The sequence below is a fragment of the Vicugna pacos genome, chromosome 8, assembly GCF_048564905.1.
Source record: "Vicugna pacos chromosome 8, VicPac4, whole genome shotgun sequence".
NCBI classification, from domain to species: domain Eukaryota; kingdom Metazoa; phylum Chordata; class Mammalia; order Artiodactyla; family Camelidae; genus Vicugna; species Vicugna pacos.
Genome location: NC_132994.1, coordinates 27,109,164 through 27,121,169, shown reverse-complemented (window position 1 = coordinate 27,121,169; position 12,006 = coordinate 27,109,164). Strand labels below are relative to the sequence as shown.

General features: G+C 39.4%; 2 protein-coding genes across 7 annotated transcripts in view; one reads left to right on the top strand and one right to left on the bottom strand.

Moving 5' to 3' along the window:
- Nucleotides 1-1,332: 1,332 nt before the first annotated feature.
- Nucleotides 1,333-11,029, bottom strand: LOC102525001 (thiosulfate sulfurtransferase like domain containing 3). Its single transcript, XM_072965930.1, has 6 exons — nt 10,801-11,029; nt 6,284-6,551; nt 6,023-6,117; nt 3,358-3,531; nt 3,098-3,257; nt 1,333-2,808 (listed from the first exon to the last, which is right to left on the bottom strand). Exons 1-6 carry the CDS (start codon nt 11,027-11,029, stop codon nt 2,736-2,738), a joined length of 999 nt encoding a protein of 332 aa, XP_072822031.1. The 3' UTR covers nt 1,333-2,735.
- USP45 (ubiquitin specific peptidase 45) overlaps nt 10,951-12,006 on the top strand; it is a 58,564-nt gene continuing 57,508 nt past the window's right edge. For 3 of the 6 annotated variants that reach the window (XM_072965651.1, XM_072965650.1, XM_072965649.1), the window contains exon 1: nt 10,958-10,995. The gene's annotated coding sequence lies outside the window, so the exon portion shown is untranslated. Of the gene's footprint in view, nt 10,996-12,006 lie in introns of all 6 variants that reach the window. The other 3 variants (XM_072965653.1, XM_072965655.1, XR_012074879.1) reach the window with 2 other exon arrangements.

Genomic DNA, 12,006 nt, shown 5'->3' with positions numbered 1-12,006 from the left:
GTTCTTTTGCTTTAAAATTTTTCTTTACTCCCTGCATTCACATTCTTTCCTTGAAGTTCCTTTTTTTCTGTTTGGTTTGATCGGAGTCTTTGAAGTGAGAATCAGGATACTTCACACTTGAGAGGCAGAGAGAAAGCTAACTGAAGGCTTCTGTCCAAGAGTAGGACTTTTCAGTGGTGGGCTTCACAGCATAAGGGAGCAACAGAACTTTTTTATGACCCGTCCCTCCCAACCCCAAAATCATTCTGAAGCTTTTTTCTTTGGGATGGGTCAGTTTTTCTAGAGAGGAAGCGTCTAGCTTTCTATCAGAGGTGGTAGGAGCTGGGTTGTCAGAGTTTTGGAGGTGAGTGAGGTCAGGAGGGTAGGTATCTCATTGTTCAGTACTTGGAGTTTCACTTTATCTTCCTGTTTTCTGTAAGGCATCTCGCTGCCATTCCTGAACCCAGGTGTTTAACTGGAAGTTTCAGCAGCCTTCTTTATCCATTAATGTTAAGTGAATACAAACAGCAACCCCAAATATCAACTACCAATAAGCAAATACCATTTTGTACTGATTAACACCATAACACTAATAACACAGTATTAAATACTTGATGTGCATTATCTGACTTAATCTTCAGAACAGTATTATCAGGTAGGAACTGTTGCCTACACGTGGATACACTTTAACCAGAGTCTACTATTATAATTTATTAAAATTTCTCTCCTTTTTCCTTCTTATCCTTGCTCTTGTTAAAACTTATAGTACTGAGAAGAGCTGGTGGAAAATTACATTTTTCCATTAATAAACTGATGCCCTTTTAGACAAAAGTAAGTCTTCCTGGACGGTGGGAGAAGCATTCAATTTTCCAGTTTGTCTTTAATATAAATTTCTCACAGATTAGCTGCTGGTCCTTCCTCTGTCCAATATTTCTATGGCATAAACATACTAGACAGCAAAATGGTGCATTATCATAGAATCCGAGAGGCCTCACAGATTATAAGGCAGGTAAGAAATGTACAATGAAAAAGAAGGGAACTTGAGACACTTTGTTCAGAACCTGAGGCTGTGCACTGTTGCCACTTTTTCTAGGACATCCTCCTCCATTAAGAAAATAATATATAGCACCTATAATATTTAAAAACATAATCTGGCTAGTCTGCATTTCTAAAACTTTTGATCTCTTGCATTACCAGATTAAAACTGATACTCTCCCATGATTGAAATAAAATAGCTACCTGTTAATGATGTATTAAATCATATGCTATTTTTTCACATTTTGAGGCATCTGATACCAGACTTTGGTAATGGTTTTACTCTTAAGTCAGTAAAAGTCAGTGCAGTTTCAGATATATAATTTGTTAAATTTTTATTTAAGAATACCAAATAAAATCATTTGTAAATTTGATCTGATATAGAAAACAAATCATTCTAATTAATTTGTTAATCCTTTGCTTTTTCCAAAAGATACAAGTATAATTGTATTTGGGTAAATAAGATACATTATAAGTTTTTTTCTTTAAAAAAGTACCAGGAATCCAAAGGTATTATAATTGTAGAATCTGGTTTACATGTCTCCAACTAAGGATACCGAGTTCCTATCCCAAACATGTAAAAGGTAAAAATAAGTATTCATTTACCCACTAAACATGCTAAATAAAATGTTAACCATACTGTTACAACCTCCTGTGTTCTTGTCGCAGAGGAAGCCATTCTGAGTTTGGTATTTATTATTCTCATACTTTATACTTATACTATGTGTACATACATACACATGCATATATAGGTATAAACTAAATACATAATATATAGTATTATTGTGCATATACTGTACTGTATATGTTTCCATAGTTTGCCTTTTCTCACAACATTGTGGGAATCATCCATATTAATATGTGTACCTTATTTATTTCATTTGTATTAATTATCTCATCAGTTGTGTCTAATCTGTTAAACCCATCTACCATCTACTGGGTTTTAAATTTCAGTTACTGTGCACTAGTGTACTAACAAGCAAAATGTAGGACTTAACATTCCAAAGGAATATACTCATGCTAGTGGGAATCATTTATATTTAAACATTTTTCTGTTTTCATTATTCTATTTTTATTTTCATTATTCTAATTGAGATATAATTACAGATAATGTATATTTTTTAAGTGTTCACATCAATGAGTCTTGATAAATGTATATGCCTATGTACCAATACCTCAATCAAGATACAGAGCACTTCCATCACCCTAGAAATTTTCTTCCTTGCCTTTTCCAGTTAATCTCCTTCCCTCCACAGAAGCAACCACTGTTCTGAGTACTATGCCCATGGATCATATTCATTTTTTAAGTTGCAAATTATATCACTGCCATGCTGGTCACCTCTTTGATGAAGAGTACAGTACAGAAGCTATTCTAACACAAATAGTCACACGTTATGTTTAGGTAGCAAAAGAATTCAAGTCTTTTGGAATACTATAGAACTATACTAAGCTATTTAAAAATTAATTCCTAGAGTTCCAACCCTTATATTTCCACGGTAAACCACATGCATTACCTCAATCCTCAATAGCCTTTGGAAGAGGGCAGGGGGAAGTGGGATTCTCAATTTACAGATGAGAAAAAGATTCAACAAATTAACTGACTTATACAAAATCCCCTTCCCATTAATCACTGGTGCCACGGCTACTTTCTTATTCTTTTGTTTCTTCCAGTATCCTGGGCTGCATGTACACAAGGAAAGGGCCAGCTTGTAGTCCAAAATTCAATGTCCTTGTTTCTTCTCTGAAAATTCATAGGTTGCCCACTCCTTCCATCCTCCAGCATAGTTTTGAGCACTAAAAACGTACATCAAATAATTAGTGCTATAAACATTTTCTCCTGCTTTATAGCACAAGGTTGACAGGAACTTTAGAGATTTAGATAGGCAGTGGCTTTTCATCATACTACTTAGACTTTAGGACTGTTTTAAAGATTGAAGGATGGTAAGCAGAGACTCCTAGTCTCGTTATTCTGCCGTTACCAACACAGTAATTATAAGAAATTCTTCAGTAGACCAATAAAAATATACCTGTGAAACAGTGGAATACACATTCTTAAGCCCATTTTTATACTTCATCTACACACCTGTTAAAGCCCAGAGATAATGCTGTGTCCAGAGCCTTCTTGCTTCTCACTCCGGCTAAACAAGAAAACACTAGACTGTCAGATTTGGATGGCTTTACTTCATTGTACTTCTCTTTGAAGTCTTTCGGGTTCATCTGTAGAGCTTCACCTACCTCATCCACTGCAAGAAACATGTTAAGAATTTCAGTTAAATGTTAGATACAGTACATTACTGGATATGTATTTTTCTAACGAATCAGGTTAAGGCACATGTCACTTACGTGGTATATTGACAGACCCGGGGATCTTTCCATACTCAAGAATTTCCCATGTCTCTCTAACATCAATTAACATAATTTTTTTTGAATTCAAGAGTTTTTTAAGTTCCATATAAGTGACATCTTTACAAATAGCAGTACAAAAATTGTGGCAGCTTCCTTTTATTGACTTTAAGCCTGGAAAGAATAAAATAATTTAGTTACCTTAAAAATGACTTTTAAAAAGAGTCGGTCACAGGAATCTTCCCTTTTGTTCCAGTTAGCTAACTATATTGACCCTTTGACTTTACTGAACTGTGTGATCGATATATGTATTTTGTACATGGCCTGACTGAACAGTAAGGTACAGCTCTGTCCTCCTGCCCTGCACACTTATGGCTGGTCTTGTGCCGAGTCCATATTCTGCTCTCTTCAAGCCCTTTAATTGGGGGCAGTTTGAAAATACACATGCAGCATTTGGTAACTGAATCTTGCAAATGATTTGTAAATCTTACCCTAATCCAAGTTTTTCCTGTGTAGTAGAGTCACATCAAATTGACACTTAACTTTCTCTAATTCAGCAAGGGTGGGCGGGCTGGGGGGAAGGGAGAACAGGAGGAGCAATCGGTAAGTCTGGATTTCCTGCCTTCCCATTCAGTAAGCAAAAGCCTGAAGCAAGCATGGTCCCTTGAGAGTCTCAGCTCCCCCAAGCCTCTCACAGTATGAGCCTGTACTCCACACTAATTATTTAAAGCTATTGTGTGTGTGTGTGTACACAACATGGCCTCTACTTGTAAATGAACCACTTCATCGGTGCTCAACCAAAGAAACAAAAGAAAAACTGGCTGTTTGGGATTCCTGAGAGATGATGTGTGGTTCCCTTGAGGGATTTTCAAAGGTAATACAGACTATGCCTAATTTTCACCTTTTGAGCTTAACTTTGAATGAACTCCAATTTTGCTGTTTCCACATTGGTAAATCCAACCTCACCAGGTTAGTCCCTTCAGCCTACATTACAGGCGACAGTCCAAGATTCCTATATGTTCTATAATGTCCTTCAACCCACCTTACCAACGTAATTTACCAAACTTCCTCCATTCTTCTCTGCCCCAGTTATCCTACCCTCCAGCTACACCAAAAGTACACATGTGCTCTAACCTCATTTTTATAGTGGAAAGAACAGGGATTTTAGAGTCAGATAAACCGAGGTTCAAATCCTGGCTTGCCCACTTAGCTCTGTGACCCTCAGCAGATGACTTAAACTATCTGGGAGTTTGTTTCTTACTTGCAAAATGGGAATAATATTATTTAGCTTTTTGAATTGCTGTGAAGTTTAAATAATCTATATAGTGAACAATGAATATCTTCACCTTTCCTTAAGCACACTGTTCCTTCTGAAGGGAATACCTTTCTCTCTCATTTCTACCTGCACACTGTTTAAGTCTCCTTTAAGACCCTGTTAAATGTCACTTGTCACCTCCCCTTTGACCCAACAATTCCACTTGTAGGAAAAATACTTGAACATACACACAAAGAAGCATACAATGATACTTACTGAAGAACTTTTACAAAAGCAAAAACAAAAATGGAAACCAAAATATCCATTAATAAGGGAGTAGTTAAATAAACTATGACCCATACTATGGGATATATCCAGTGGTTAAGAGCTATGTGTGCTGCTATGGAAAGCTCCTGAACACTTAAAGTGAGAAAAAAGTTCCAGAAAAGTAAGCACATATATAATCTTATTATAGATAGATATCTATAGTATATACTATATATAGTACATATAGATCTACATAGTGTATCTATATGTAGTTCTATCTATATATGTAGTGACTTACATACATGTAAAAATATACACGTGGTGTTTTCATGTGTGCATTTATTTACATCTACTCATGGAAAAGTGTTTAGAAGGATGTGTACCAAACCATATCTGAGGAGACTCATGCTGCGCTGTGTTGTTTGTTTTAATATAATGAGAATAAAATCATGTATTAGAAGTAGAATTTTTTAAATGAAACAGGTACCTTTTCTCTAACAACTTCTCCAACTCGGGTGGAGCCGGGAGTTCTCTCCATTGCAGTCTCACTCGACTAGGCTGTGTGTGGTGATTGTTTATCTGTGTCTGTCTGCCCCCCCAATATGGTGAAGTGAGCTGTATCCCCAGCAGGACGCCTGGCTGATTAGGTGCTCAATAAATGTTGATTAAAGGTAAAACCAAACAACAAAGAATCTGCCTGAACAGAGCGTCTTCAACTACAGAAGATGTACCAGGAGTTATAATGGAGTAATTGGGGGGAGGGAGGAGAAAGTGTTGCGCTGGGGCCCCTGTAGCTTTATCCACAAAACTTGTTAAAGGAGAGGCAGCATGTAAAGCAAAGAGAAAGGACTGGAGGCCTGCTCTGAGTTCTAGACACACACCCGCCACCCTCCATTAACGACCTTCGCTTCTCTGGCTTCTGCTTCGCCAGCTGTAAAACAAGGGGTGGTACCGTTACAGCCCCACCGTGTGATAAGTGTAGATTTCATCAACCTATGAGCGCCGCTCTCTAGTGGGTCACAGGTGTCACTCGCAACGCTGCGCTCGTCATCGCGTCTCTCCCGGGCAGGAACTGGCCGGGCCATCAGGCTCAATTCTCTTGAGTCGCGAACTGACCTTCATCGCTCAGTCAAGCACCAGTACCTTTATACATGGTTTCCACGCGAGCTCCCTGGAGCAGTGTGTACCCCTCTCCCTGAGTCCGCCAAGAGCAACCCCAGGCCCCAATAGCCCGGGATCTGAAGGAACAAGAGCGTAAGTGGATGTTACTTTCCCTGGGGCCAGGTGTAATGGGTCTGATTTGTAACAGGAAGTCTTGAAGAAGCGACTGCCCCACTAATGACACCCCTTCCCAGGGGTCCAAGGTTAGGCGTTCTCCATTTCCCCGAGGACCACCGAACTCACCCCAGAGCGCAGCCTCCGCTGAGCCGAGGATCGCCCAGCGCGCACTTGGGAGCAGCAGGAACCGCGGGAGAACCATCCCCGGCTTGCGCTGCGGGGCTACTGACCACTTCCTGCTCCGGCTCCTCCTCCTCCTCCCGCCGCGGGGCGAGCCGCGCGGGCCTCTCGAGCGCCCTCCAGCTAGGCGCCGGCCGAACCGGGTAGTGCCACCAGGAGTAATTGCGGACGGAAGCGTGCCCTGCTTTAAAACTTAAAGTCGTTTGGAAAGAAACTAAGGTCTGGGATTGCTTTTTTGTTTTTGATTATTATTTTTCAAAGGAGGGACATAGTTTACAAGTGGAAAGAAAATATAACAAAGATAATAGTTAAAGAAAAAAGTAAACGAAGTTCTCCAATTCATTTCACAACAAGCTTCTCATGTATTGGATTAAAAGCAAACTCCATGGACACTTTTCTAAAGACTTATTTCTGATTCCCACATCTGGTTCACTGATGTCAGCTTTAAGATAATCTCATGCTGTCGTCTTTTCCCCACAACATGAAACTTTGTCAGGGTTAGGTCCAACTATTTTATAAAATGTGTTAGTTACTAATTGATACTACAAGTTACCACAAATATGTTGGCTTCAAACAACACAAATTTATCATGCACAGTTTTGTAAGTCAGAAGTCACTTGGCTAAAATTAAGGTGTCGGCACCCATGTGTTCCTTCCGAAGGCTATAGGTGAGAATTTCTTCTCTTAACCTTTCCCACCCACTAGAGGCTGCCTGCATGCCTTGGCTATTGGGGTCTCTTTCCCCATCTTTAAAGCCAGTTTAGCATCTTCAAATCTCTATCTAACTCTGATTTCTGCTTCTGTTGTCAGGTCCCCTCTTTTGTTCTAACCCTCTTGCCTCCCATTCATTAGGACCCTTGTGATCAGACTGGGACCACTGGGATAATCTTAATTTAATCCTAAATGCAAAATCCTTTTGCCATGTAAGGTAACACATTCACAGGTTCTGGGAAATAGAACATTTTGGTTTGTGTGTGTTGTGGGGGAAGCATATTCAGCCTATCACATACAATTTCTTATTACCTTATAGTTTCTTATTATCATATTCTTTCTTATTGTTTTTAATTTATTCTCAGCTTGGTTCATTACTTTATTTTTCTAATTTATTCTCAATTTGGTTTCCAAGTATAATTAAAGCCTTATTTAACTGCAAATTGATTCACAGTGAAACATATTTTCAATTGGTTTCTAAATGGCATTATTAAAGTATGTGTCCAAGGAATAATTTCTTTAAGCATGCACTTTTAAATTATTCAGTTTTTAATAATTTAATAATTAATAAAACCACTTCAGATTTCTGTACCAATGACATCACTTACAATCATGTTTTTCCAATGCATTTGGATTTTAACCATAGTCTCTGTGTAATCCATTTTGTGAACTGACTTTGAACTAAAATGTCATTCTATATTGTACATGTATACTCTGTGGCATCCCCATCATAAACCACAGGTAATAAAGACACAAATATGGAAACAATGTACTTGGTCTCAATGAATCACATTTAATCTAATGTACACTTTTGCAAGAGCACATATTACTAAACAATTCTTTTTCTAGTGTTCATGACTGATTACTTGAGAAATATTTTTCTGTATGATTTTTTTTTCTGAAAAGATGAATATGTCCTCCTGTACTTAGCACAGTGCCAAACTGGGTTTATTTAAGAGGTCTTAGAGCAAAAAAATCTTGTCAAACAAGAGTATTGACAATTGCTCCTTGGACACTTTTTCTCCTTGGACAAGTGTCCAAGTTCTTCCTTCAGAGAAGGTGTGACAGAGGGAAATAAGGCTTAAAGTGGGATGAAAAGGAGAGAAATAATTTAACTCTTCTGGGAAAGGTCTATTAGTGCTGAGCTAATGTGCATCGTTAATTCTGAAGCAACTCTTTTTATTTTTTGCCACATTGCAAGTGAGAGACAACTGGAAAGGAGGGGATTTTTAAGAGCCTTGGGATTTTTTCTCTTTCTTTCTAAATCCACATCAAGCCCCCAGACTTTAGATAAATCAGATGAAAAATTAGGAAATGTAGTGCCTTTCATGCAATATTTTTTTCAAGAGTTTCTATCAAAATGAACATCTGTTGACTCAGCATTTTCGCTGCTACCAGTTTATCTACCAAAAATATCTGCACAAGTAGGCAAAGAGACAAAGGCACCCTAACAGGGGACTGATTAGGGGAAAAAAATGATACATCCAGTCCTAAGTAATCAGTCAAAAGAATGAGGCTAATGTGGAGAAATGTCCAAGATATATAATCAAGTGAGAAAAAAATCAAGTTGTAGAATAGAATGTAGACTAATCTAACCTGTGTTCTCTTTTAATAAATGGTAATCATATGAAAATGTGGTACCAATGTACACCATATGTGCAAAGACAATTCCTGAAACTGTACATATGAAACAGCAAATATAGAATAGGAAATGTTACCTCTGAGGAAAGGAAATGAGAGTGTGAGAAAGAAGAAAAGATGAGGAACTTTATACTAAACTGTCATGTATTACTTTTATAAGAAAGAATGTATCTTTAAAAACACAGAATAAAAACTTAAAAGATATATGTATAGACTATACCTTAGCAAAGTATTCCATATGTTTCCAGACAGAACGATGATGGTAAAATTAAGATATTTAACATTATTTGAAATGTATACACAGCTGATCTTAAGCAAATTTATATTTTTATTTGATTTTTTTCATAATGTTTTGCAATAGCACTAAAAATATACTTAAAGGTACCATTTAAAAATAATTTCCTTCCTTCGAAGAATACATCAAATAGTAAATTTTATTTTCAATTAAGTGAAAAGATAAATAATTTGAAGAACGTCAGAAACAAAAACTTAGTATCTGACAAGTTTTCTCTAACTCATGCCACATTTTGAAATGGAGATTGCAGTCTCTGGAGATTTTGACCACATTAAAGGTACATCTGCTAGAAATAGGATAGCTTTGGAATTTTGTAATTTTCATGAAAAATTGCATGGTATTGTATGGTGATTTCCATAATTCCTAAATTTCTTTGTATTAGAAAGATAACTTAAAATTCCATATTCTAATTCAGTCCCCTCCCTTTTTTTCTTGTAAATTGGATTCCAATTTATGAAACATTTTCAAAATCCCTTTTACTGCAATGCAATTTAGCATTCAAATTATTTAGATTTGCTCAAGTTTGCATGTCTTTTTCCTCTCCATATTCTGTTTGAAAGCTGACGTTAAATGATTTATGAAGTAGACAATTTTGAGTTCAAAATTACAGCAAGACCTATTATTATTTGGGGAATATTTTCTTTTCCGTAGAGAAAAATTACCCCTATCCCGAAACACGATTATGTGTCCCAATACTTAGCAGTGACCCACATATTTTCACTCAGTTATAGCTGTTCAATTAATGGTTTCCGTAAGCACAGTGCAGACAACTGTAACCTCCTTTGTCAAGTTCTCTACATGGAAATAGTTTTAACTATTTCATAAGAAATGAACTAGAGTTTTTAAGGCAAAATCAGAGTTTGGGAGATTTATTTCTAAAAACTTTTGACCTGTAATCCACGGCTCTATCCATAGGGCCACACCTGTCCCCTGGATGAAGAACTGCCAAAGATTAAAAGACTTACAGTTTATTCATAACTAATATTGATGCTTGCAATATTATAATTGAGCAGGACCCTGTGGGGCCTTCCAGGGTCAGACCCCTTCCCATATCCTCTGCTGTAGCTCCTCTCTTAAGTACCCAGATAATAAAACTCATATATATTGCCTTAGTTTTTCAGATGCCTAAAACCACCATCAAAGGGAAGAAATTTACTTGATGATGGAGAGTGCATGGCCCTCAGACCTTCTGGCACCTAGGAGTTGATAATATTGACTATCCTGTTACCTCAACATCAACCAATCAGAGAATTGTGCACCAGCTAATCAAATACCCTGGGATCTCCTCCCTTACCTGGCCTTTAAACCTTCAGGGAGTTCAGGGTTTTCTTGGGAATGAGCCATTCGGTCCTCCTTGCTCAGCCCTGCAATAAACCTGCTCAAACTCATGTTTCAGTTTGTTTGGCTTCATGGTACCATGATGGAATTTGCCGTCATGGTAACAATATTCAAACAAAATATTTTCCTACCAACTACTTTTACAAAACACATGCAAAATACAAACCATTTTAATGGATATCAAGCTTCCAAGAGGTATAGCTTAAGAAATATCCTGTCTAATAAAGTGAGAATGACAAGTAAGACAATAATAATGGGGAAAAAAAAGGCAAGAGAATATTCGATGTCAGATGTGACTATACTGCTCAAAAGAGCGTGAGGCAGGGAAGTCTGAGGCTACCTCCGCAGATGCCCAGCAACAAGCGGGACTAAATCCCGACTCGCGGAAGACCCGAGCAGCGAAACAGGCCACTCTCCGGATCCAATCAGGCGTCTACTTACACTATTCTAAGATTAGCCGCAGCCTACCAGGCCCTACGCGTGTAGAGAACGCAGGCGCGACACACGCCGGTCCAGCCCTGTGCCCAACTCAGGGAACGCGGCCACGCGCCGAGCGCCCCGAAGTCGCCGGGACGTGGGGGCGGGCACACACGGCCCCGCCCCTGCCGGCGGGCAGGGCGGCCGCGCAGGCGCAGTCGCTTCTGGTCGTAGCGCGGCCGCTCGTCCGGAAAGGGTGAGTCTCGGGTGCGGTGCTGTGTTCGCCGCATTTCTCCCTCTTCCTTTACGTGACCTCAGCCCCTTGCGGCATGACGGACCTGGGACAAGGCCTCTACATATGTATTTCCCAATCTTTGCCTTCGCCTTCCCAATCCTTGGAGGCACCAGGCGGCTACCGAGGGCCGCGTGAGTGCGGCGGGGCCGGCCCGGTGTCCGGGCGGCGGCGGGAGGAGCCAGCGGAGGCGGGGCGGGAGAGGGGCCGCCTCACCTTGCCCGAGGGGCGCGGCGGCCCGGCACCCTTCCGGCCTGCCTCCCGTGCTCTCTCTTCGCAGCGCGTTTTCTCTCCAACAACTTGGAATGTTTTTGTTAGTGACGGGGAAGCGTGTCTTTCCTGGGTTTCCGGCACAATTGTAGTATTACGAGTCCTGGAGGTGGATTGCCTAGGTTCAGATCTTCATCCACCACTTACTGGTTCCGGGACCTCTCCAAGTCATTTAACCCCTGTGTGTCAGCTGTAAAATGGAAGAAATAATAGTAACCTGTTTCATAAAGTGGTACGTGGTTGTGAGGATGAAGTGGGTTAGTATCTCTCAAGTGCAGAGAACCGAGTGTGATGGACATAAAAGTATGTAAGTGCTGGTCATTTTTTTGAGCCTTGTATCTAAAAGGAAAGTTATGTCCCTTTCTTACTACCCATCCCTTCTCCGAAAATTATTGCCCAAAAGTACGAAAAAAAGGTTTTTTTCCTTTTTGAGAATATGGACTTTTGTTTGCATAACCTGTTTTTAAAAAACATTTCTAAACAGTCTAGTTGCACATTCTACGTTAGAGAAAAGACAGATGTTAGGGTAATGCAGAAGTTGAAAACTGAAAAGTTTTGTTCAGGAAACCCCGTGAGAAAAATAGCCAGAACTTATTTGTGCTGAGAAGAGTTAACATAGTAGGCCTGAGACAGCTCTCCTTAGAAAGGCCTGCTTGCAAGGTTAGCCCATGCTTGGCGTCTGCGAACAGTATGATTTATGCAGGT

Coding starts and splice junctions, on each gene's coding strand:
- LOC102525001 (XM_072965930.1), bottom strand. CDS start 11,029: ATGCGGCGAACACAGCACCGCACCCGAGACTCACCCTTTCCGGACGAG. Junction 6,552..10,800: donor CGCCTGCGTTCTCTACACGC/GTAGGGCCTGGT, acceptor CCCAGACCTTAG/TTTCTTTCCAAACGACTTTA. Junction 2,809..3,097: donor TTATCTCTGGGCTTTAACAG/GTGTGTAGATGA, acceptor GTACGTTTTTAG/TGCTCAAAACTATGCTGGAG.